The sequence below is a fragment of the Pleurodeles waltl genome, chromosome 3_1 (genome assembly GCF_031143425.1).
Source record: "Pleurodeles waltl isolate 20211129_DDA chromosome 3_1, aPleWal1.hap1.20221129, whole genome shotgun sequence".
Lineage (NCBI taxonomy): Eukaryota > Metazoa > Chordata > Amphibia > Caudata > Salamandridae > Pleurodeles > Pleurodeles waltl.
In genome coordinates this window covers 1,698,257,718-1,698,284,278 of record NC_090440.1, presented here as the reverse complement: position 1 = coordinate 1,698,284,278, position 26,561 = coordinate 1,698,257,718, and the positions used below count along the sequence as shown (strand labels likewise).

General features: G+C 42.6%; 1 protein-coding gene across 8 annotated transcripts in view; it reads left to right on the top strand.

Moving 5' to 3' along the window:
- Positions 1-26,561, top strand: part of TRAF3IP1 (TRAF3 interacting protein 1) — a 406,766-nt gene that overhangs the window by 291,461 nt on the left and 88,744 nt on the right. For 4 of the 8 annotated variants that reach the window (XM_069225520.1, XM_069225521.1, XM_069225523.1 and 1 more), the window contains 2 exons: positions 5,303-5,410; positions 20,938-20,958. In XM_069225520.1, coding sequence (XP_069081621.1) covers positions 5,303-5,410; positions 20,938-20,958 — 129 coding nt within the window. The remainder of the gene's footprint in view (positions 1-5,302; positions 5,411-20,937; positions 20,959-26,561) is intronic. The other 4 variants (XM_069225524.1, XM_069225526.1, XM_069225527.1 and 1 more) reach the window with 2 other exon arrangements.

The window sequence follows — 26,561 nt, the reverse complement described above, 5'->3', positions numbered from 1 at the left end:
CTTTGAATGTTTTTTCTTCTCCTTTTGAAAAAAAACATTCCAAGGAAACAAGTATTGCAAAAGCCTCTAGCTCGGCAGCCAAAGCTACGCCTTTTGGCTCTGATAATGATTGTTCCTATTGACGGTCTACCATAATTTTGCCTCTTTCTGTGTGCTAGTCACTACCGGTTACCCACTCCCTCTCTGCTTGCAGCCACCACCAATTGAAAATGGAGTGATTCTCAGGCTCTATGCTATTGTTCAAAACCACATTGAGGCATATATACAGGTGCAAGATCAGAGAGAACTGTTAAACCAATATCTGTAGCTATTAGCCTCTTGCACACAATTTTGGATAGGTGCAAAAATAAGGTAAATGTTCATACTGCTGTGTCATAGTCACCATCTTGATGTCCTTTGACCCAAACCATTTGTCTTTTATAAAACCTGTGACAAAGTGATACAGGCATTTTCAGCCGATAGTACAGCTTGTTGCACCTACTATTATCAATCAGTTTTTTCCTAAAAGTATTCAGAATTATTTATTTCGCTTTTCTAGATTTGGATATTACTTTATGTTGGAACACACCTATTTACCAGGTTGTGTTGTCTAATATACCATTTTTCTGTACCACTTGAGGTAGAACCCATCCATCTTCCACATCAGATTTGTGAGGCATAACTGAAGCACAAAATGATTAACTTCACAAGATAGCAGCAGTGTGTTTCCTGTACCTGCACTAGAGTCTTTCATCAGTGCTACCCATTTCATCTTTGGTTTTTGTTCCTTTCTATTCCTGGCCACTGAACATATATAAACATGTGGTGCTAATCTCAGCTTGCTAGGGTTAAAACCTTGCCCACAACAGTAAAATGTGCAACCTGTGTTTGCTATTAAAATGTACCCTTCTTACATGCAGACTATAAGTGTAGACCTTTTAAAAGAAATTTGAATTGTAAACTGGCATCAACCAAGTGTTGCGTGTGTGTGTGTGTGTGTGTAGTAGTAATAGTAGTATTTTGGTCTGTGAAGAGTATGCAGGAGGCACGCTTTGACAGCTGGTGCTGGCAAGGAAGGAGGACTGTACCTTACAAACAATTGCAATTCCAGAAAAGAAATAGCTGCACTCCAAGGAAGTAAGATATTTCAAGCATTTACTGGCTTCAATACAGCTTTGCCTACGCATTTCAACCCCAGGGTCATTATTAAGGTAGTGAGCCCTTTGTTTGTGTTGACTATATGCATTTTAGCCTATGTTGTATACAATGCAGCATAATAGTAAATGTAGTTCATTGAATAAACATAAATATTTTTAAACAAACATGCAACTTATATTTCTTTTTAAACAACACAATAAATACAATATAGACTGTTTACTGTCATTTTGCATTCGCATACCTCTGGATTAATGTTCAGATTTCAATTGTTATGATGACATGCCACTGGTGCTTGTACGTAACCAACGGCCATATGTACGAACACTTATTCCCATAGACACAGTATGGGTAAAAAACCTTTGCTACATCTGGCCTCAAGTGTTACTGATTATTCAGATGTTCTGGATATTAATGATTCAAATAGTTTCACAATCATGACCAGCTATAACCAAGGCCTCAGTGGCCATAAATTCAAATTCACTGTTTCGCTTCTTTGTGTTATGTTGTTATTTTGTTGAATACAACTTCAGAGGGTGTTCTAAGATAACATCCAAGTGATTGTGGGTACCCCCTTATGCAACGTGGTCACTGTTAATCTCACAAACTGGGTTGCAGCAAGGCCTCAATGATGTGTTAATTAAATTATTCTTCTAGCACGTTATGTTGAACTCTCAGGTCCTTTTTTAATTTATAGATGTACAAATAGATTCTCACTGTTATTTAGTCCTATTGGTTGTTTGATTTTAAGGTTTATAATGTACTGTGATTCCAATTGTCTCCTTTTTTGGTTGTCTCCACCTCTCCCATTTTCAGTTCCCATGCCAATTTTGTAATATCTTAATGTTTTCCAGTTGCTGTTAGGATGATTCAGTTGATATTTTGCAGTTGTCATCCACAATTTTGGTCCTATTCTTTCCAATTTTGCATGTTTGACAGCCATGTCATTTTATGAATCCTTTCTGAAACTGACTCAGTCAATATTTGTTTTGTGTTTTTTTGACTTTTGACCAACATCATTCAATGGTGATGCCTTTTTTTGTAGTGTACTTCTGGTTTGCCACCGATCACTTTACCTATATCTGGGTAATTTTTGTTTAGATATCAGTGTCTCTTGAAGTGTTTGACAATATCCGAGCTTTCTTTACTGTTGCCTATTATCAGTCTAGTAGGATTATTGTCTGTTTGTGTTGAATCCAGTGGTTTTTCTTTCAGAATTGAGCTATCCATTCATGTTTTATTTTTCATCCTTTCTGGACCCCTTTTCACATCTTTGCATATGTAACTGCTCTTGTCAAATTGATTAGACTGTATCACACTGTTTGGCCAAATCCATATAATTGGAAATAAATCTTCTCATTCTCAGTAGTTTTCCATATGGAATACTTTTAATTAATGGTTTTGGATGGAAACTGTTTCCATGTAGAACACTGTTAGTGGAGGTGGTTTTGCTGTCTATTGTGGTTTTGATCATGTTGTCCTTCATGTACACTGTAACATGTGCAAAGTTAGCTTTCTTTACTCGCAGTTCATGTGATTTTTAAACCAATATCATTAGTGTTTAGGATGTTGAAGCACTCCATAAGTTCCTGTTGTGCTCCATGCTATATGATGAAAAGGTTGTAAATAAATATAGACCAAAGAATAATCTTGTCCAAGAATCAGTCATTCTGTTGTCCCTGAGCAATGTCCTTCTCCACCAGACCATTGTGATATTCGTATAATTTGGGGAGAAGGATGTGCCCATGGCAATGCCACATTGTTGTCAATATAATGTTTGGTTGAACAAAAAAATGTTGTTTAGACAGATTTCTATAGTGTAGTAGCATTTGAGAATGATAAACGTCACCTGTTTAAAACAAAAAAAGGTACATGCCTGTAAACCCACTTTATGTTGGATAGAGAAGGATAATGCTATTACATGTTTTGACTATTGGTGCTAGATATTGGTCCACATATTTTGATACCTTTTATTTAGTGAGTTGCGTGCTGAGGCTATAGGTCTGCCTGGAGGGCAATCGAATACTTTATGTATTTTGAGAAGAAAGTACATTTTTGATACTGTTGGGCATGTTACCATCAGATACTTTTATTCATCATCATGTATTAGGTCTTCTCTCAACTGTTCCTTCAAGTGTGTTTGTAATTCTGTTATCATTTTGTTCATAGGATTATGATCTAACTTGATGTAATTGGTTTCATTGTTAAGTTGCTACATGGCTTCTTCAACATAATCCTCTGTATTGAGTATTACCACATTACCATCTTTATCAGCCGGTTTGATGATTATTTTATTATTTTCTATCAATTTGTTTCGGGACATTGCCTTGCGTAAGTGTTATTACCTGCCATTCTTTTTATGGGACATGGCCACAGGCAGGGATGCATAAAGAGTGGGCTGGTTATTTAAACCCCTTATTGCCTGAAAAGTGGAGTCAAAATATAGAATTATAGATCAGTAACAGTGAATTATGGGGCCTTTTTGACCAGGAAGGTCTGGGTGACATAAAATAGACAACAGGAGCGAAGCTTGAGTTGTCTGTGATGTCACTAAAAACTCTGGGGTGGAGAACATTAGCATATTTCACTTTGTACCCACTAACGTTTAATTTCTGAAAAAGATTTCTCCCTGCAGATTTCTCACATTTTGAATACTCCCCTGATAACAGACTGGATCCAGAAACTTTTTTCAGCAGTCCTCTGCGCAAAGGAAAGTAGCGCCGTGCAGCTCTGCACTGATTCTGTTGCGCTCCAGAAATTATGTACAAAGTCTTTGTAACTGCTACTCCTGCGTGCTGACATCAGTTCCTTTCTTTTCACACTACCAGACACAGACCTGGAGCTCCCTCTTGTCTCTCTGAGACTCCTATTACGTTTTGAAATTGTAAAACAGTGTGCAAGGGGAATGTCATCTCCCAAAACAACAGGTTTTCAATCTTGTAGGGACTGTTGCAAACAAATGTCTTTGACAGACCCTTATCAGGTTTGCCTGTGGTGCCTGGGGTGACTAATGACTCTAATGCCTGCAATGATTTCTCGTCAATGAGCCTGAAACCTCCTGAGAGAGCAAGACAAAACTCTACATTACCAAGCACTGGAATATTCCACAACGGGACCTCTTCAAGTTCTGGATGTTCCAGATCAAGGACTCGTCTGAGTCATTCTAAGGGCCACATCTCGATCACAGTTGTTGGGTAGAAAAAAACACAAGAATTCTAGGTGGTCCCTTCCCACCATTCTCACTGTCATGAGATGGTGTTGGACAGTGCCATAGTGCTCGATCTTGCTCCAGAAGTTGGTCAGCATCAGAGACTATCTTGCAACGTTTTCTGGCACAACCAGAGTTTCCTGTGCCGTTTGTCATGCCAAAACAGATTGAAGAGTTCCACGAGGACATGCTCAGTTTCTTTGGATCCTTATAGACTCCCTTTGGTGTGCCATCGACCTTTGCGCCCCATTGAGCCTTGAGGCACTTTATCTGGGATACTGCCGGTGGGGTTGCCCTCTGCACTTATTAGACCCACCAAGCTACCACAGGGCTGCCTCTTACTTACTTGAGGTCTGACTCCGGCACCAATAGCTCCCTAGACTTCAACACTGATGCTGACTCAAACACCGGAAGACGAGGAACCTAGCAAACTCTCTGACTCTGCATTGGTTCGACCACAACTGAGGTTGAGTCTGGCTGCTGTCGACACTCCTCTTCCTCCACCCAAGCCTTCACAAAGGAGAACACATACTCTGCATTCCCTGTTTGTCACTGATTCAGACAACGATTACTATGTGGTGATGAGACTGGCCAGCCTTACTATGAAGATAATTGGTGTGATGAGTTGCAAGAGGCTAGTGGGTTTGCAATATCACATTTACAATATATGGTAAATCTCAGTAGCCTGAAAAACCCATTCCCTATTAGTTCAGTCAGTGTTGCTGTCACTTTCAAGATGACTGGCTGGGTTTTCCTTTAATATTATTATTTTTTAAGGTATATGACTTCTTGTGGAGGATAGTGAATGATAGTGGTTACGGCTTTTGCTCATTTTCATCAGAATGCAATAGAATGCAGCTTAATGGTTTGTTAATACCTATTCTGTATTTACAGCTTGCTGAATGTTGGAAATTGTCTGCTTGTACAATACATGTTTAACTGCACACTGTTTTGTGTCAGGAGAACCAGAAGCTCAGAGTCAAGAAAGAGGAGATAGAATTGCAGATGAGACGCCAGTGAAAGTATCAGGGGAAAAGAATTCAGTAGCAACTACAGACGTAAAGCATGGTAAGAAAAGGGTAGTGACTCAAACTTCATGGAACTTAGTGAAGTTGAAAATCAAGTGTGCAGACGTGTGAGATACACTGGCTGGAAATAATCTTGGGCAGTCTGAAATGTGAGGACAAGCTGGGACTGTAACAGGCATTAATTAGTTACATCCCAATCTTAATCTTTATTTACAAACCATGAAGCAGGCAGAGATTGTAAATAATGAACCAGTGCAGAGCCTTTAGATGGAGGCAGGATGGAAATGGCTCAGAGGGACTTCATGTGGGGATTCACAAATTATTAACTTGCAAGGTATAAACATACATAAATAACTATGGCGTGGGGACAGTGTATGAATTAAAGCCAGTGCAGAATCAAGAAGTGGGAGCAGACTAGAGGTGATTCACGGATAGCACTTGCATACGTAAAGGCTAATAATAAATCTCAGGACCTGAAATGGTAACACTGTCCTACTGGCCATTCAGCTCTCCGCAAATTACATCGGGTAAATCTTTTGGCTGCTAATTTGTGATAGTTCATCAAGATATCTCCTAAAGTACTTTGAGAGGATTTGCTTCGTTCTGACCTCTTAAGATGTCAGGGTCTACAAAGACAAAGTTTTTAAGACCTTGTAGTACATGTGAAATGCAGAGGCTTTATTCTGATGATCCATATGAAGATTGTGAGAAAGTAGCCTCTTTCTAGCCTTGTTACCCCCACCTTTGGCCTGTTTGTGAGTGTATGTCAGGGTGTTTTTACTGTCTCACTGGTATCCTGCTAGCCAGGGCCCAGTGCTCATAGTGAAAACCCTATGTTTCCAGTATGGTTGTTATGTGTCACTGGGACCCTGCTAGCCAGGACCCCAGTGCTCATAAGTTTGTGGCCTATATGTATGTGTTCCCTGTGTGATGCCTAACTGTCTCACTGAGGCTCTGCTAACCAGAACCTCAGTGGTTATGCGCTCTCTGTACAAATTGTCACTAACAGGCTAGTGACCAAATTTACCAATTTACATTGGCTTACTGGAACACCCTTATAATTCCCTAGTATATGGTACTGAGGTACCCAGGGTATTGGGGTTCCAGGAGATCCCTATGGGCTGCAGTATTTCTTTTGCCACCCATAGGGAGCTCTGACAATTCTTACCCAGGCCTGCCACTGCAGCCTGAGTGAAATAACGTCCACGTTATTTCACAGCCATTTTACACTGCACTTAAGTAACTTATAAGTCACCTATATGTCTAACCTTTACCTGGTAAACGTTGGGTGCTAAGTTACTTAGTGTGTGGGCACCCTGGCACTAGCCAAGGTGCCCCCACATTGTTCAGGGCCAATTCCCCGGACTTTGTGAGTGCGGGGACACCATTACACGCGTGCACTACATATAGGTCACTACCTATATGTAGCTTCACAATGGTAACTCCGAATATGGCCATGTAACATGTCTATGATCATGGAATTGCCCCCTCTATGCCATCCTGGCATAGTTGGCACAATCCCATGTAGCTCAGACCTGGGTACTGCCAAACTGCCTTTCCCGGGGTTTCACTGCAGCTGCTGCCAACCCCTCAGACAGGTTTCTGCCCTCCTGGGGTCCAGCCAGGCTTGGCCCAGGATGGCAGAACAAAGGACTTCCTCTGAGAGAGGGTGTTACACCCTCTCCCTTTGGAAAATGGTGTGAAGGCAGGGGAGGAGTAGCCTCCCCTAGCCTCTGGAAATGCTTTCATGGGCACACATGGTGCCCATTTCTGCATAAGCCAGTCTACACCGGTTCAGGGACCCCTCAGCCCTGCTCTGGCGCGAAACTAGACAAAGGAAAGGGGAGTGACCACTCCCCTGACCTGCACCTCCCCTGGGAGGTGCCCAGAGCTCCTCCAGTGTGCTCCAGACCTCTGCCATCTTGGAAACAGAGGTGCTGCTGGCACACTGGACTGCTCTGAGTGGCCAGTGCCAGCAGGTGACGTCAGAGACTCCTGATAGGCTCCTTCAGGTGTTGCTAGCCTATCCTCTCTCCTAAGTAGCCAAACCCTCTTTTCTGGCTATTTAGGGTCTCTGGTTTGGGGATTCCTTAGATAACGAATGCAAGAGCTCATCCGAGTTCCTCTGCATCTCTCTCTTCACCTTCTGCCAAGGAATCGACTGCTGACCGCGCTGGAAGCCTGCAAAACTGCAACAAAGTAGCAAAGACGACTACTGCAACTCTGTAACGCTGATCCTGCCGCCTTCTCGACTGCTTTCCTGGTGGTGCATGCTGTGGGGGTAGTCTGCCTCCTCTTTGCACTAGAAGCTCTGAAGAAATCTCCCGTGGGTCGACGGAATCATCCCCCTGCAACCGCAGGCACCAAAGAACTGCATCACCGGTACCCTGGGTCTCCTCTCAGCACGACGAGCGAGGTCCCTTGAATCCAGCAACTCTGTCCAAGTGACTCCCACAGTCCAGTGACTCTTCAGTCCAAGTTTGGTGGACGCAAGTCCTTGCCTCCCCACGCCAGACTGCATTGCTGGGAACTGCGACTTTTGCAGCTACTCCGGCCTCCGTGCACTTCCGGCGGAAATCCTTTGTGCACAGTCCAGCCTGGGTCCACGGCACTCTAACCTGCATTGCACGACCTCCTAAGTTGTCCTCCGGCGACGTGGGACTCCTTTGTGCGACTTCGGGTGAGCACCGTTTCTCTCCACTTCGTAGTGCCTGTTCCGGCACTTCTGCGGGTGCTGCCTGCTTCTGAGAGGGCTCCTTGTCTTGCTCGACGCCCCCTCTGTCCCCAGACGCAATTGGCGACATCCTGGTCCCTCCTGGGCCACAGCAGCATCCAAAAACCCTAACCGCACGATTTGCAGCTAGCAAGGCTTGTTGGCGGTCTTTCTTCAGGAAAACACTTCTGCACGACTCTCCACGGCGTGAGGGATCCGTCCTCCAAAGGGGAAGTTCCTAGCCCCGGTCGTTCCTGCAGAATCTTCAGCTTCTACTGTCCAGTAGCAGCTTCTTTGCACCCACAGCTGGCATTTCCTGGGCATCTGCCCATCTCCGACTTGCTTGTGACTTTTGGACTTGGTCCCCTTGTTCCACAGGTACCCTCGTTTGGAAATCCATCGTTGTTGCATTGCTGATTTGTGTCTTTCCTGCAGAATTCCCCTATCACGACTTCTATGTCCTTTGGGGAACTTTAGTGCACTTTGCACTCACTTTTCAGGGTCTTGGGGTGGGCTATTTTTCTAACCCTAACTGTTTTCTTACAGTCCCAGCGACCCTCTACAAGGTCAATAGGTTTGTAGTCCATTCGTGGTTCGCATTCCACTTTTGGAGTATATGGTTTGTGTTGCCCCTATCCCTATGTGTCCCCATTGCATCCTATTGTAACTATACATTGTTTGCACTGTTTTCTAATACTATTACTGCATATTTTGGTATTGTGTACATATATCTTGTGTATATTTGCTATCCTCATACTGAGGGTACACTCTGAGATACTTTGTCATATTGTCATAAAAATAAAGTACCTTTATTTTTAGTATTTCTGTGTATTGTGTTTTCTTATGATATTGTGCATATGACACTAGTGGTACTGTAGGAGCTTCACTCGTCTCCTAGTTCAGCCTGAGCTGCTCTGCTAAGCTACCATTATCTATCAGCCTAAGCTGCTAGACACCCTATACACTAATAAGGGATACCTGGGCCTGGTGCAAGGTGTAAGTACCCCTTGGTACTCACTACAAGCCAGTCCAGCCTCCTACAAAGATACATTGGGGGTGCCAGGGTCAACGACCACGGAAGCACCGCCAACAGGCTGGCGGTCCTTCCTGGGCCATTCTGACCGCGGCGGTAAAGCCGCGGTCAGAAAAGGGGAACCGGCGTTTTCCCGGCGGTTTACCCCTGGCCCAGGGAATCCTCCATGGCGGCGCTGCTTGCAGCGCCGCCATGGGGATTCCGACCCCCTTCCCGCCATCCTGTTCCTGGTGGTTTTTACTGCCAGGAACAGGATGGCGGGAACGGGTGTCGTGGGGCCCCTGTGGGCCCCTGCACTGCCCATGCCACTGGCATGGGCAGTGCAGGGGCCCCCTAACAGGGCCCCATAATGATTTTCAGTGTCTGCTTTGCAAACACTGAAAATCGCGACGGGTGCCACTGCACTCGTCGCACCCCTGCAAATCCGCCGGCTCCATTCGGAGCCGGCTTCCTCTTTGCAGGGGCTTTCCCGCCGGCCCAGCGGGAAAGTTGGAATCACCGCCGCGGTCATTTGACCGCAGTGCGGTGTTTTGGCGGCGCCCGCCGGGGTCGGAATGACCCCCATTATCTTTATCCAAAGCCCAAACCTGAAGACTGCCAGATTTGAAGGATATTGTCTTCTAAACCACTTAGACAGGAATAGAAGACTTCTGGTTAGATAACATAAATCGAATGGTGCCACTGACACAAATGAAGAGTTTGACTCTTCCTCGAGACTGCCCAAAAGGGCAATTCGATGCCTCATTCAAAAAAGAACCTGTAGCGGTAATGTTTTTAAGAGAGAATGAGTTATCTACTTCGAAAGAGTCGTTCGAAACATCAAAACAACACAGTGTCTCCCTCCAACGAAACCAGATTCTCAGTTGAGAGCTCAGTCTCTTGAGGCTCAGACTCCCCCTTTTTCTCCATTATCTTTTGTATAACCATCATTGAAGGTGGTTTTGTTGGCAGAGACAACTACAACTCTGTAATTGGCAAGAAAGAGGTCACTGATTACCACCTGAGCAGAAAAGCCTACTTCAAAGTCATCACCTGTTAGACCACTGCTGACCACCCCGTCAACACTGACGTCAACAACCACAGACAGGGCCTATTGACAGAAATATCTACGAGAAATCATGTACTCTTCATCTCTGAAACAGGAGAACCTCTCATTATAATGCTGTGCCATGCTTCCCCAAGTAAAATATCTTCACAACCATCTGTAAAGTTGTTAGATACTGAGGGTTCAGAGTGTAAAGTACTGTTCAATACCATATACAACCTTGCTCGGTTAAGCGTTAAATGCCAAGAGTTTGACAATACGGAGTACCCTATCTCATGGGCAGCAGGTGACAATCATGATGAAGCACATCACTCTTGGTCTTACAGGCCTTTTTATGAGGATACCAGCTCCCACCAGTGGCAGCTGTACCTTGAATATGGAACATATGACAAAGAAGAATGATATTCTTTCCAGGCAACAATACAAATACCTGTTAGTTTGGTGTGCAATTTTGAAATAATGTTGTAAGATTATTACAGAAGCCATCAGAACCTCGGCCTATTACGTCGCCCATGGCACAGACACCAGAAACACGTTTTCCCGGCAGCATCTCCTTCATGAATACTAAAACTGCTTACACTGCCATTATCTCTGACCAAACAGACTGACGACCTTGAGGAAGAGAAACTGTCAAAGGATTTATCACAGGCAAGAACTGCAGTATTGGATGCTTGTATAGCTCGATCTCCAGATTTTCCTTTGCGAGATCTCTGATTCTCTGCCTTACCATATAGCATGTTTCTATTCTTTAGTTGAAAGACCTTAAAACGGTCTGATTTACCAATGCCTATAAAGGATGTAGATTGTTTCTGATCTTTTTCAAAGGTGCTCCTAAAACATCATTCACATCCATACCTATTATTGACCACTTAAGGAAGGAAGGTCTCAAAGTAATGCAGAACCCAGTCACTGTAGCAGTAGTGGCCCCTTGGCTGACCAGAAATACCAGGGACTAGAAAATACACCTGTTTGCTTAATAGGTCACCCCAAAGCTGGTTCAGCAGTCATTCAGAAGTCTAGAAATCCTTCTGCCCCCTTATGCTGCACCTCCAGAAAGAAAGGGAAGATGTTTAGACAATGTTGAGAGAGAGTATCAGCAATAGCCACAACCACTATTAGGGTAGTAAATTAACCAGATATATTGGGGGTGTTGTGATAGACAATCGTGGTGAGATACTCCTTTCTTAGAACACTTACTGAAAGACAAGACAACTGAAGCAAAGAACATCTTAAAGGAAGGAGAAAAGGCTTCAGAAGCAATAGTAGATTCTTCAACATATGAAGTGTCCACAGGCTTCAAACAGTTATCTGGAGCTGTAGTTTTAGGGAGACAAGTGTAACTTTGTTGCACTTATTTTAGTGCAGAGGTCAAAGCAAAAAAAATGGATGTGCCCTTTGATGGGGAATGCCTTTTTGCTAGGCATGTAGACGAAGCTTTGCAAGGTATAAAGGGGGATATAGAAATGGTGAGGTTATTGGGAGTCTTGAAATAATGTAGGAAGCAGCCCCTTACTCCATATCGACGAAGGGGGCTGCCAGCGTATAAAGGTGGATCCCAACAGTATAGGTACCAGCTGTACCAAGTCCAGCAGCAAATTATTCACATACCATAACAATTGCAATTCAGACCATCGTCCACGGCCTACCCCAGAACATTGTCAAAGAGAAGAGCTACCATTCAGATTCAAAGATACATGAATAAGAGTTTGGCATTATGAGAGGACAGATCACTTTATCTCCCAATTTGTCTCTAAATTGTAAGTGTGGGGGGAATTTTCTTCTTGCATAAAGAAATGGAAGAACATCACAATATCAGTTAGGTTGTCAGTTAAGTAGGGTATGGTAATACACTGGCGGGCAGAATGCAACATCAGTATCTGCACAGATTGGATAGGGAAATTCTCACTATGATAAGGAAAGGAGCAATGTCGGGCTCCCAAATCACAAAAAAACATTTGGGATTGTATTCTTGATTCGTTTCTTTCTCATTCAGAAAGTCAAGAGACTAGAAACCAGCTGCAGACCTGTGGCAGCTCAATGTTTACCTCAAAGAAACATAAAATGAAAATGATGTCTTTGCAGATATTCTTAAGTTGTTGGGAGAATTAAAGTTTAACACCACCTTAGACCTGCAATACATTTATTTTCACATCCCTATCCACCCAAAGCATCTGAAATACTGGTGGTATTTCAAGAAGGCCCATTGCTACGACCAGTTCAGGGTGTTGCCCTTCAGACTGAACTTAGCATAAAGAATATTTACAAAATATGTGTCCCCAGCACACTTAAGGAAACCGTTTCACCCAATGTTTCCTTACCTGGACGGCTGGTTGATAAAAGGTGCAATTAACTATTCATTCACAACATCCACACAGGTATACATGGATCAGTTTCTAGGTCCAGGGCTGATAATCAACATACAAATGTCAACACTGACCACAAACCAGAATTCCGTGTGCAGTCCAAGACACTAAAAAAGGAAAAGCATTTCCTTCCAAGGAGAGACTGCATGGACTACACAATTTGATATCCTAGATACTAGCCAAACTATAGCTTACAGTGCATAAGTTTAAACGCCTGTTTGGCATGATTTCCTCTTTCATTCCCTGGATTCTATGGAAGGATGGGAAGTGCGTCCATAAGAGTTGAGTATCAGTGGAAAATGGTCTCAAGACCAACAGATTAATCTATTAGAACTTTGAGATGTGCTTTTAGGCCCTGCCGTCATTCCTCTCAAGAATAAAAGCATCATCAGTTTTAGTTTGCATAGACAATGCAACCAGAATGTTGTATGCAAATAACTGAGGAGGAACAGAATCAGAAAGCTTGTCGGAGGAAGCTCAAGCTCTTTGGAACTGGATAATTCAGTACTGAATCCCATTGACTGCTGTACATCTGATGGGACAGGACAGATGTGTGGCTATCCTAAATCGGAGTGTCGACTATTGTCAAGAGTGGGAATTAAGCAAAATCAGTTCACTAAGGTATTCTGGCAATGAGGCAAATCAAGAATTTATCCCTTTGCAACAAATACAATAGTACTATGCCAGCAGGCAAATGTTACAAGGATCATGAGGAAGTGCCTGTTGATTACATTGACACGAGCATTCAGCACCTGGCTCCTCAATACAATGAATTCTGACAATTTAACATTCCATAAGACTGTAATGCAGTCTTGGCACAGGCACAATCTTTGTCAACAAATAAAACTTACTGTGCCAAGTGGAAGGGTTTTGTTTGTGGCGCAAGCTACATGATTTGCACCCATTATCTGCTGTAACACATCAGATTCTTTCTTACCTGCTAAACCTTGCCAGTCGGGCCTTCCACAAGCCTCAGGTAAAGTTCATGTAGTCTCTGTCTTTTGTTTCAGAAGTGAACTGAACAAACCTTCTCTATATACTAACAGACTGCTAAGAGTTTTAAAAGGAATTTTCAGATCTTTCCCCCAGTACGAAAACTTCCAGGGGGTTTGACAATTCAATACAGTTCTTTTGCATCTTAAGTAATCTGCATTTGAACAGATTCAGGAAGCTGTAACAAAAGTTCTGTTACGGAAGGCAGCCTTGCTTCTGCAGTTGACATCAGTTCCAAAGAACAGTGAGATAATGATATTCTATCACTGTGAAATTTGACGAAAAGCTTAAGGACTAACCCGAAGCTCATACCCAAGCTTCCTTCAGTCTTCCATCTAAAATAATCTATTATACTAAAAGCATTTTTCCCAAATCTAACCACTATCCCTGATAAAGCTTTACAATATTTTGATGTTAAAAGGTGTCTAACTTCTACTTGATCAGGACAGACATTCCAGAAAATCAAAGCCACTGTTAACCACTTTTGGTAACCCACATAAAAGAAATTCAATTTCTTAACAAGGAATAACCCGTTGGGTTGCAGCAGCTGTCATGCAAAGATGGATAGATGACTGCAAAATATTGTGGCCAGCGCATTCCACAAAAAGTGTCCACAGCCCTGTTTGCTGGAGGAGTTCCATGACTGACAAAAGCAGGACAGCAACACAAAAGAATGCACATACGTTTATGAAACATTAATGTTTAGAAGCAAAATTACAGAGAGATGCAGCAGTGAAGTAAGAAAAAGTCACATTCCTGTAGCCATAGTTCTGCATTGCAGGAATCGTCATTGAAATCATAAACTTAGAATAATTATTTGCTGCTGCGCAGACCCCAGAACACCTTTTTCAACATATGTTTAGATTTCATGAGAATGTCTTTATAGTGTTCGTCACTGCAATCATTTTCTTCATAGTTGCATAGATCCATCAGCAATGAAAAATCATTCTGTTTTATATCTTGCCTGATCAAAAGAATACCTTCAAACCATTAAAATGGGACTGAAGATAAATAACACTGTGTGAAGTGAAAATATAGTTTCAAACAACATAATCACTGTAAACTAATGTATATGAAAAGTGCACAGCTCCATGTTCAGAGTTAATAAAATTTACAGAGTCAGAATGAAAGTGACCTGAGGAGAAAACTGCCAACGTGCTTCTTACTAGGGTTATGGAGTTCCTTAACTGTCTTCAGGCAGGTGTTCGAACAGTTGTCTGATCATTCTGTCTTTTTAAAGAAAAGGGTTTAGTCAGAAATGTTCACAGCAGCAGTGTTGTTTAAATGCATTCCTGGCAGCTTGCCGTAGACTTCCTGAGGCCAAGCCCCCGACTTTGGATGAATCCCAGCTTCTCATCAGATGCAAATACTATCATAGGCTGGAGGCTGTGTTTGGATCAGACCCTGACACCATTCAAGGGCTTCCTGGAGCTCCTTGTGATGTGGAGGCAGACAATTTGCTTCATTTTCATAACATAAATGTTGGCCTTTGTTTACAGTTACAGAATGCCAGTGGCTTAGATACCTCCCCTGAGATTGATTAAGACTCCTCACTTGGGCCCCATTGGGCTTAGAGATTTCCTCCTTTGCAGAAGAAGTTCTCTAAGTAGCAGAGGTTTTGAATCTCCAGATGTCTACCATAAAGCTAAGGCAAAACTATTAACAGGAATCTTGCAGCCTAAACCTGCTACTTCAGCTCCCTTGCTACCTTTTAACAAGGCTTTGGCAGAGTTGTTGAAGGCTTCCTGGTCCAAACTCTGACTCCCCCTATAAGTCGCGGGGCTTGGGTGCTATAGACCTGATCTAAAGGACATTGCCTTCTTGACCCAGCACTGCCTTCAGTGGTCTTGGTGGGTCAGACTTCCACTAACAAGATAAATCCAAATGCATTCCGTACTCACCTCTGGACAGTAAGTCAAACGACATTAATTTGTTAGGCAAAATAGTTCTGCCAGCTTGGCTCCGAGGTCCCTGAATGCAGTCTGCCTTCTGGGATGCTTTGTGCATGCCTTGGTGGCACATGGCCCCTGAAACCTTACAAGCCATCTTTGATGAATTAAAAATGCCTTTTCTCAGTTTATCCAAGACAGATAGGACACAGTTATGTATGTCCTGATGGCCCACCTGGACATGGACTGTTTGAGTTGTGCTATTGGCATAACTGTTGTGAATAGGCGTCATTCCTGGTGCCATACGATTTTCTGGTAACTGTCAGGCATCCTCTATGTATATGAGTCCAGGCTTTTTGGTGGAAAAGCTGATTTTACACTGGAGCATTTGAAGAAGTGCCGTGCTATAAATCACTATTTAGGTTTATTCTCGCTGGCCTGCTATTTTCATCAGTAGTACTGGAAATTCAGGGGATAATCTCAATGTCTTGCTTATCTCCAGAGGCATCTCTAGCGAACTAAAACAATAAGACAACACAACCCTTTTGAATTTCAAAAGATGATGCTGTTGGCAGGGCCTATTGACACCGTAATGTACAGCTGCCCTCAGCTTCCCTCACCATGGCTGTGGGCTGTCTGCAATGATTCTTCATCTCATGGCTACTCACAACCGGTGGAGGATATAATTTGCTTTTGCTGATCGGATCGTGTGCTACATTTCAAACCGGTTGGTACTGCAGATCGTTCAGCATGCTCGTGTCTTCCACCTGTTTCTGTTCAGGCTTCTGCAGATCATGCCTCCATTCTGGCAGAGGAGGTTCAGTTTCTGTGTGCAGATCAGGTGATAGAGAAGATCCTGGCAGCAGATAAAGGCAGGGGGTATTACTCCCACTATTTATTGTGCCCAAAAAGTATGAAGGGCCTTGGGCCAGTTTCAAACCTTCAACTTCTGAACGCCTTTCTTTGGAAGTACAAGTTCAAGATGTTGATACTCACCCAGGTAGTTTCTTCCCTTGATCCAGGGAACTGGATGGTGTCCTTGGACTTGCATGATGCATACTTTTGTGTTCCCCTCCTGCAGTCCAAAGATAGTTCATTTTTTTTGTGGTGGGGTTGAAGTACTTTCAGATCACCATCCTGCTTTTCACCCTCACCTCATTCCCTTGAGTGTTTACAAAGATGAGGCAGTGGTTGCAGCCCATCTTAGTAGGTATAGGACACTTGTATTCATGTACCTCAATGACTGGCTGATGAAGACTGTCTTACTGTAGTCACGGACCATCTTCAGACAACTGTCAACCTTCTGTCACCCCTGAGGTTTTCCATCAGCAGCCAAAGTGCCACCTGCATCCTTCATAGAGTATCCTTTTCATAGAGGCAATCATGGTCACAGTGGCATGCAAAGCTTTTTCTACCCCACCAACAAGTCGGAGACATTCTGATTATGATGTTTCAGGCTCGCTCCTGTGTTTTGGCACCAGCAGGTCCTAGGCTTCTTTGCCTCCTGCATCTTATTAGTTCTCTGGCCTGGCGGTACATGTGGAACCTATGCCTGCAATCGGTTCAACACTCAGGCTGCTTGAGGGACAATATCTGTATTTCAGAGAAGTCAGCCCGGGACATCCTGTGGTGGTAAGACACCTAACTGACCTGTAACAGCCTATCCTACCTACTCAACCCAGAATTCTCAGTAGTGACAGATGCATTCTTTCTGGGTTGGGGTACCATCTAGGAAAGGTGGAGATCGGGCCTTTGTTTACCTGTAGAGCAGAGGCACCACATCAAGCTGCTGGAACTTTGCCCCATTTGTTTGGCTCTGATGGTCTTCCTTCTGTCCTTCTAAGAGAAGCCAGTTCTGGTTGTGACAGGTACTGCAACAAGCAGGAAAGTGTGGGGTTGTGGCTTTTGTGTTGGAAGGTGCTGTGGCTCTGGAAGTGGTTGTAATCCCAGAAGATCTCTCTGTCAGTCAATCATTTGGTGGTTTAACTGAATGCCAGGGTGATTGAGCACAGCGGATGTGATCTGGCAAACCACTATTAGCATCTTCACCTGAAGGTGGATGTCTGTGCTCAGTGGGATGTGTCCTGGCTAGATAGGTTGACCACTGTCTAGAACATGTAACTTCTGTGCATTGGAGATTCTGACACTCAAGAACACACCAGTGATGTGTGTTGGAGTTTCTGCCAAAAGTCTCCCCCTGGGTGATGTCTATTGACTGGAGTGGGGCTCTGATCTTGTGTATGCCTTCCCACCCCTACCTCTGCTGCTGCAAGTTCTGAAGAAGATCAGAATAGAGGGCTCAGTTATTTCAGGTAGCTACAGATTTGGCCAAGAGAGTGTGGTACTTTGATCTCCCACGTCTGAGCATTTGTACTCTGCTCCTCTTGTCTGTTCGGGAAAACCTTCTCTCTTTAGCAACCTCCATGCTTGGAGTGGCACCAAATGAACAGATTTGATGTGCCTGTGGAGGAAATGGATATTATTCTTGCAGCTAGCCACCTATCTACCAAATCTATTTGTTCTCTCCATTTACTGAAGTTAGTGTCTGGTGCAGTAACCATCAAGTTCAACCTCTTCAGGCAAAGATGGCTTTTGTTTCACCTAAACTAAATACTTTATATGGACACAGGAGAAACCTTTTGTTCTTCTTGATGTTAATAGGCAGAAGGGAGATCTGTAAACAATGGACGTCCTCGAAGGCCCCCTCCAGACCCGAGTGGTTGCATGCAGTAGCCTACATATGTAAGATGGATACTAACCGAACCCATGCAAACAAGGTTGAAAAGATGTGTTCTCCCTGGATGAGCTGGTTGAAGAGGAGGGGTGGGGGACAGCATTAGTATATTACTAGTATCAGCTTCTGCGCCATGGTGGTTAGTGCACTATCTGATGATTAGAGCCATGTGGGATTAAGACATGATGATGGGTGGATACACCCGTTGGTCTTGCTCTATCCCTTAGCTTCCTACTCGGAGCATTTTATCTTGCAGGGGCCATCGTCACACTGGGAGAGTAAGATTTTGGAGCCCATTATAGAAGTGCAAAAGGCAAATGAGGACACCTGGAAAAAAAAATGGATTTTTGTTGTTTTCTTATACACATATTCCCTCATCTTCTTTCTAGTATGTCTCAGTAGGATCTTAATTTATTCCTCGCCTTTTTGATTTGTATGCCCTTCGAGCCTATGCCAGGGTGGTTACTTAGATTGTTGACGAGGAATACAGTATTCTTTATTGCAGTTACTTCTAACCACCCTCTCGGTGAGCTTCAGATGCTCTCAGTTCTATCTCCTTATACCACCCTGTCCCTAACTGGTGCTGCAAACTCATGCTAACTTTTTGCCATAGATGGTCTTTCCCTTGTGTGTGGAACAGTCCATCACTTTTTGCCTTTTTAGCTCCACCTCATCCCTCTCAGGAGGAGGAGAAGCACGCCTGGTTGGACCCAAAAAGAGGTCTTAGCTTTCACATTGAGTGTACTAAGGGGCACAATGTGTGGATACTGATACTAAGAAGGCAAAGGTAATTCAAAAGCGAACCTTGTACAGGTGGCTAACACTGTGCATGAGAAAAAGCTATGTCCTGGACACAAAGGGGGAGGTCTTCATGCTTACTCCACCAGAGCCAAGGGCACCACTAAGGTATTGGCTAGAGGTGTTCCGCTTTTGGTCATATTCCAGGCTGCTATGTATGTGTCTATATCAAACTTCACTAGGCTCTACTGTTTCAACAAAGAAGTCCATGGAGAAGGCCGTTTCACCTGCACAGTCCTGCAGGACTTCAAGGTGTATGTCCATTCCTAAGAGCCTCCACCTTTTAGGATCATTGCTTTGGTTCTTTTCAACAAATAAGGAATCTACCTTCTGTGGAGTGGGCTTTTGGGTTCTTAAAAAGGTACCAAGCTTACCGTTGCACACGGTCAGACAACAGGCATCCACGTCAATCTCAGTCCGAAGGTGCAGAAGTGTTCCAAGGAAAACTGATGGCAGAGCACAGGTGTGGCACCTTTTTAAGGCTCTGTGTGTTCGCTACAAAGGTGCGAGATTGTCTCAAAGCTAGTGATGCCACCTATCATCTTGTTGGAATAGTTGCTTTGGAAAGTAATAGATCCAGTCTGGCACCTTGTGAAATATATTAATATCAGGTAATTCTACTGTGTGAGTGCTTTGTGACAAAGGAATTATCATTGTCTGTGCTACAGTCACTGGAATCTACTTTGAAATAGACATCATCTGAACTCCACCGTCCATACTGTGGCGTGCCTGCTAATCCTTATATGATATCCTTTCTTTGACATCTTCAAAATGTTAATTGATGCAGAGGCCATTTTGAACATGTGTATATGTAGAGTGGGTATGGGAGCATCAGGTAAGCAAGTTGCCACACTGGAACAAATAATACACACTTTGAAAAGTAGACCACATCCTCATGTGGTGAGGTGGGCTTATATCATAGGTTAGTCTCCCCTGAACACTTCATTTTATCAGACCCAAAGCTTAGGTTGTTTAAGGAGGTCCATGTCTCCTTAGGAAAAGAGCCAAATAGATCAAGTTTTCTGGAATTAAAACTGGATCCTGCAGCAGCTCCAGAGTTCTATATTCCTACATTTTATTTAAAAAAAAATGTATTACCATTATTTAGTAGAACATCGAACTCACATACTATGCCAATTGACAATTGCCTGCATGAAGGTTGGCAAATGAAGGTCAGGGCTCAAGAGCATACCATTTATATTTATTATGTGAGCTCAAATTAAGACACACAATATGAGACAGTTAAAGTATATATAGAATGCAGGGCCGCTCCGAAAGTGACACATTATGGCGTTCAACACAATTCCTGATGAAAGGCTGTTGCACGGTCATGTGCTGCTGCGGTAGTATCTCATATTCCCTGGCCTGAGAGAATGGGGACAGTAGGAAAACATGGGGATACCTACAAAAACATGTATTTTTATTTTTTTTAAATGAAAAAGCAACTGTGAAGGAATTGTCCTTTAATTATCACCAGTCATTAACCATGGTAAATAACAGCATTAAACACTACTAAAGACACTCCTCCCCAGACACCCAAAGGATAACAAAAAATCTGTGCAACCCCCTATGTATTATAAATCATTGTGCCCTTTGCATATGTTTTTGTAATAAAAAATAATGCAAATCCCACCATATGTGAGTTGATGGTAAAAGGATCTATGCATATGCAGGAAACAACTGTTTGTTCTCACCCATTGACTCCTAGTGCAAGTCTGCAAAGCACCCTCTGGCCACTGATTTGTGCTGTAACCAAAATTAAAACCAAACAAATATGTGGCTAAACTAGGCAGGGTGTATGATAAGCCTACACATGGTCTCTGATCTCATTGTCATGTTTGTATAATGACTGTCCTTTTAGCCTCATTTCTGCTCTCTCTCCCAGTAGAACATATTTACCTTCACCAATGTTGATTAGTTATTTAGAAAACCTGTTAAGCTAAGCACTGCTTTTCTGTGAATTAAGTAATTATTCCTGACATATATCTTTTTCTTACAGGTGAATCTGGCAGCGATGCAGGTGAGGATCATATCTATGATTGGGGTGGGAAAGGTGGGGTATTTTGCTTCCCCAGCAAGCTAATCCTCTTGGCCACCTGGCAGAACCAGGACATAAGAATGACTGTGCTTTCACACACATGTAGGTGTCTACACTGCTTTCTGCTGCCAGTAGAGTGGTGGTGGTACTGATTGGGTCTTGGTAGAGTAAGTGCCTCTGCTTGGGTGTAATTGATGCTGGAGTGTCTTGTAGCATACCATGTAAAGCATGTGCTGCATGTTTACTGCTGTGACTTTGGTATGCACTTTCTTGAGCACAGCAGCAAAGGAGGGCCTACATCTGCCGTGGGTTGTCTCCCTTTGGACTCTCCAGGCAAAGTGGAGGAAAGGCTGCAGCTATTGGCAGGATGTTTTCTGCCTTGATTGAGCCTCTTCAAAATTCAGGAAAGTAGTCTTCCCCTGCTTTAACAGGTGTATAAAGACGCCTTGAGATCAGACGTCCTCATTATGGGATATTTATAACCTGTAAAAGTATTTGTGCTTATCAGGTGACTTTTCCAGACTCTGCAGTAGATTGATGTAGATCTCCAATTGCTTCAGCATTGGATCTTTCATAGATTCAAATGTCTGAACATATTACCCATCACCAGACTGGGAATTCTTAGTATATAAAATTGAATAATAGTCCTTCTGCTGCGTTTACTAATATCATCTGATCAAAGTGCCTGTGCATCCCATCCATCCTATTATGTCACCCAAACAATAGTAAATGAGGTGGAGACACCCTTCCCCTCCCCTAATGCCCCAACTACTAGATTTTTGTACTGTGAGAGGAACCTTCAAGAGCTCAGCCCTAAATTCCACGTTGTAACCACAAAAAGCCACAAATGTGCTAAGGAAATCATGTGCTTTATCACTGTTCTTCATTTTGTGCCTCTCTGCACAATTATGATTGAGAAGGAGGAAAAGAAAAAAAGCCACTTTTTAAAGGGTGCTTTGTGTGGCAAAGGGCATATTTATGTGAAGGCAAAGCGTACTTTATGTATAGCTTGTCTTCATCCTGACCACGAAGACTTCAAAAAATGTGCTTATGCATTACTTTTCCTAAGAAGACCTTAAAGGATCACAGCAAGAGGTTAGCCCTCACTGTAGTCAGTGAGAATGTCTAGGCACCAGCAAGTACTTGCTGTACCTGTCAAGAAAAGAAGGTTGGAAGTAGTAGACTGGAAGAAACAATTAAGGAGCAAGCCATTAAGCCTGCCACTAAGACTCAGCCGTATGGTCTGCCAACTACTTTGGATTTGAACAAAGCAGATGTGAAAATGATTCCTGCAGATAAGGCGCTAGCTACATCACAAACGACTGATTGAAAAGCTGATTCACTGACTCAAGCTGAGCATCCAGTCAAAAACACACAAAAAAAATTCTTATCAATTGACAATGAGAAAAAAAGACAATGAGAAAGAAGGAAGGATGTTTTTATCCAAATCATCGTTGACAGACCAGGTGTCAATGACTAGCTATGCAAGCCCAAGACATGTAAAAAAACTGTTAGAACAATCGCTGATGATGCAATAGATGAAATCTTTATTGTCAGACAGGCCACCAACTACAGATTCAAAGTTGTCCACGAAAGGTGAATTGCCGCCAAAACATAATCCTTCTCTGCTGACGGAGACATTTTCTGATTGGCAAATCTATCAGCATTACCAACTCAATCCATGTTACTTTCACCATTAAGCAATTCTCAGTAACCACCAGAGGTATTATCACAAGAACGAGCAGTGATCAGGGATGATGAGAGTTCGCAAGACAAAGACAGCAAGTGTTCTTTTCATTAGAGGGTCAAGGGGGAAAGGAATCCAGCAAGCCACGAGCCCAGGCCAATTACACATAGAGTTGTGCCACATCAGGAAAGGCCTACAACTTACAAGACACATGAAACACATTATTTGAAATCCTCAGGTACCACAAGCTGTGTACACAAGGCATACTCCATGTACTCCTATTCAAGTTGTAGTAGTTTTACTTTCTTCCTTGTAACAAATAATTACAGCCTTTACATCTCTCCATTTCCTGCTGATGTCCAAATACTCAAAAAGTCCAACCATCATCAACTGTTACAAAGTTGAAAACATACCTGCAACAGTCAAAGCCAAGATAATTGTTGTACCGATTACAATGCATCTACAGATAAGACAGTATCTTACAGAGTACAACAAGATTCTTTTGCAGATGACGCTGATAACACATTTGTCTCACCTGATGGTGAGGAACCTAATGATAAGCAAAACTTGCATAATAAAGAACACAGGACAAGCCATATATGACTTGTCAGAATGGGATGATTTTGTTGTGCCAGAGGATATAATACACATCTGCAACCCACCACCAAAAGATTCCCCAACTGATGATATTGACTGATATCATACTTTGTTGGAACGAGTATCTAAAGAATAGTTTACTCGCTCCATCTAAAGAAACATGTTTTCTTTATGATACAAAGAAAATATTGCAAAAAACAATTAGAATAATTCCAGTTCTCGATCACCAGATCATTGTTAGGAAGAAAGTCTTAAGCACATGAAGAGTTCTACATCTTCAACGGTAAACGTCTCACAATAGAAGAGAAATATAAAATGGCAGGTCATCACTATTCAGTATATTGATCCAAACAAACCCAGATTCAGTAATTTTAACAGCTGCTCAGAAGCACCAAATAAACTCGTTGGTGCTGTGTACTGCACTTCCAAACAAATAAAGAAGACAACGAAATACTGTGGAAAAGAGTTCATTCACTTTCAGCCCCACGTATAAAAACTGCAAATGGCTCTTGATTAGTTTCCAGGTAGGAAAGGAAACTTTGTAATGGCAGTTTCCTAACAGACGATAGGGTGTAGGAAGGTGAGCAAGTGTCTGCTTCCATTATTGATTCAGCCGATGACTCAACCTTACTATGTTTTAGGCAAGTCTAGAATTTAGCAGCAGTGCACAGATATGAATGGGTTAAAAGTACTAATTTTAGACTGGAAGTGCAAACAAAAATAGTGAATGTGTCATTTGATGGAACAGCTTTTTGGTGACTAGTAGATGAAGCCTTCAAGGAAATAAAAAGAAATATAGATACGTACACCTGTTTGGGATCTCTTACAAGAAGGCAAGGTTACTATTATTTTAAAAGACAATCCCTTTGTAGAGGAGATTATCAGGAGGCAGTCATTTTCTAAATGACTGGCAGTTCCAGGGAATACATCACACCACTATGACCCAACTCAGAAACAGGGCAGAGAGGTCAACAAAAATTTTCTTAAGGAAGACATGGCAAACAAATGAGCCAACAGCAGTTTTCTCATAAAATACAATGACCACATGAAAGCATCCATTCTCCCATCGACCTGCGAGTGGGAGGGCACATCCAAGAATTTTAAACTGTGTGGTGGGAGATATAGTCAGACAAATGGGACCTAGACATCGTACAAAACTGGAGTTTATCAAGGAGCCTCTGAAACATATGCCAAAGGTAGAAAAACACAAGCACCTGAAAAAAACTCAAAAACAAATTGCATTTCTTTTTATACATGAAGCAATAGCAAAGTTGCAAAATCATCTCAGGTACCAAGGAAACTGTTCAATAGTTTTCTAATCTTGAAACAAAATGGCGAGTGGAAGCCAATCCTGGACCAATGAGGATTAACCAAATATTAAAAACATAAAGTTTCAGAATGGTCACCCTCTCAAGATAGTCTTGCTGTCAAACAAATAAACAAGCACTTTGCCTTAGCAGATTTAGATGACACATATTTTAGCACACCCATACATTTTGCACATTGCATGTTTCTACCGTTCCTAGTAGATAGACAGCATTATCAAGTTAGAGTCCTTCCTTTTGGCCTCAGATTGGCCCCATAGGACTTCACAAAATGTAGGGCGATAGTTGCAGTTATCTTTGTCAGAACTGTCAGGCACAGAAAACAATACACTTCACTCTGTCCACCTTCACGAGGCTAAGCTTAGCCCTGAGTGTCATAAAATCTGAAATGGAGCCTGCAAAATAAATGGTTTTCTTGCGGGTGAGAGTTATCTGTGAATGAACGTTTTGTTTCATCAGAAGAAAGAGAAAGAACATTGATGGATTTGGCATTTCATACACAGTCCCAGGATGTGGTAACTGCGAGATTCATGAAGACTCTTAGATTGCATGTCTTTATTCTTCTAGCTACTCCACCATGCCACCCACACATGAGGCCAACCCAGGATGTATTGAACAAGTAGTGGATAGAGGCAGAAGATCTGTGGGATGACAAGATCAGCTAACCTTTTGGATGAAACCCAAACAATGTCTATTACATAAGATGGGGGCAGCCCTGCTGGCAGTATCAGATAACATCAGAGATCTGCAAGTTAAAGGTGGAATACTGCTCTGACTTCAGTTGTTCCCAACACTCCTTTTGATATAATATCTCACCATAAGCTGTGCTGAAGATAAGATCAAATTGAAAAGATTGGCTTAGTGATGATAGCTTTTTGTACACCATTGCTCCTAAGCAGTATGTGTAAAGCTATATAAATCTATAGCTAAGAGTTTGAAGTGTGGAGTGCCACAGGGATCGGCTGTAAGTCCAGGCTTAGTCACTGTTTACAAGACATCATTGGCAGATATTGTATAACGCTACAGATTTGTGTTGGTGTCAAATGTAGACTACACACAAACAGAAGTTTCTTTTATGAGTGAACCAACAGACTACGGCTTGTTTACAAGATTGTATACTTGACGTAGCAGTTTGGCTGGTGCTCCACTTGCTATATTTAAATGGTTTTATTATTTGGGTGAAAGGTTCCGTTATATGGTCCCCATAATGGTGGTCTGAGAAACTATGGGAGCCGCCACCGCTGAAGGAAGTTGTCATAAATTTAGAGGGACAGGTGAATAGCATCTCTGACCTTCTCAAATGGTGGACAAGAAAAAAGAAACATTTTTGAACATCTACAAAAATAACATGAGAGCAGAGATTGGAGCGGTTTGGAAAAGTCAATGCACTTAAATTACCTAGAGATCAGAGCAGTATGGCTGGTATTAAAAGCCTTTCTACCCCAAATGCATAACATACAAGTATTACCATGCACAGAGTGCACAACTAGAATGTACTATATAAAGAAACATTGGAGCACATGATCTTTTGTTTTGTCCCAGGAAGGATAGCATCTATGGCTGTGGGCACTGAAGCACAAAGTAAATATTCTAGTGGAGTATGTGCCAGGTGTAAACAGTGCCTGTGCAGACAAACTCTGCAAGCTCTGATCAATAAAGTACGAGTGGGATATCAACCACCCACAACTGGAAGTGAGGTTCTACCAATAGAGAAAATTACAGATGGACTTATTTGCAATCAACAGCAACAAAAATGCCTGACATTCACAAGTAGGTGGCCCTGACCAGGGTCTAAAGGGGAAGTGTTAAGCACCATTTCGAATCATAATTTCTTTAGTGCCTGCCATCCGTTTCAGTGATCCCAAGACTACTATGTAAGATGAGGGAAGACTCATGCTTGACAGCCCCAGCCTGGCCCAGGCAACATTAATTTTCAGAACTGTAGAACATGTCAGTGGGCAAAACCATACAGTTCA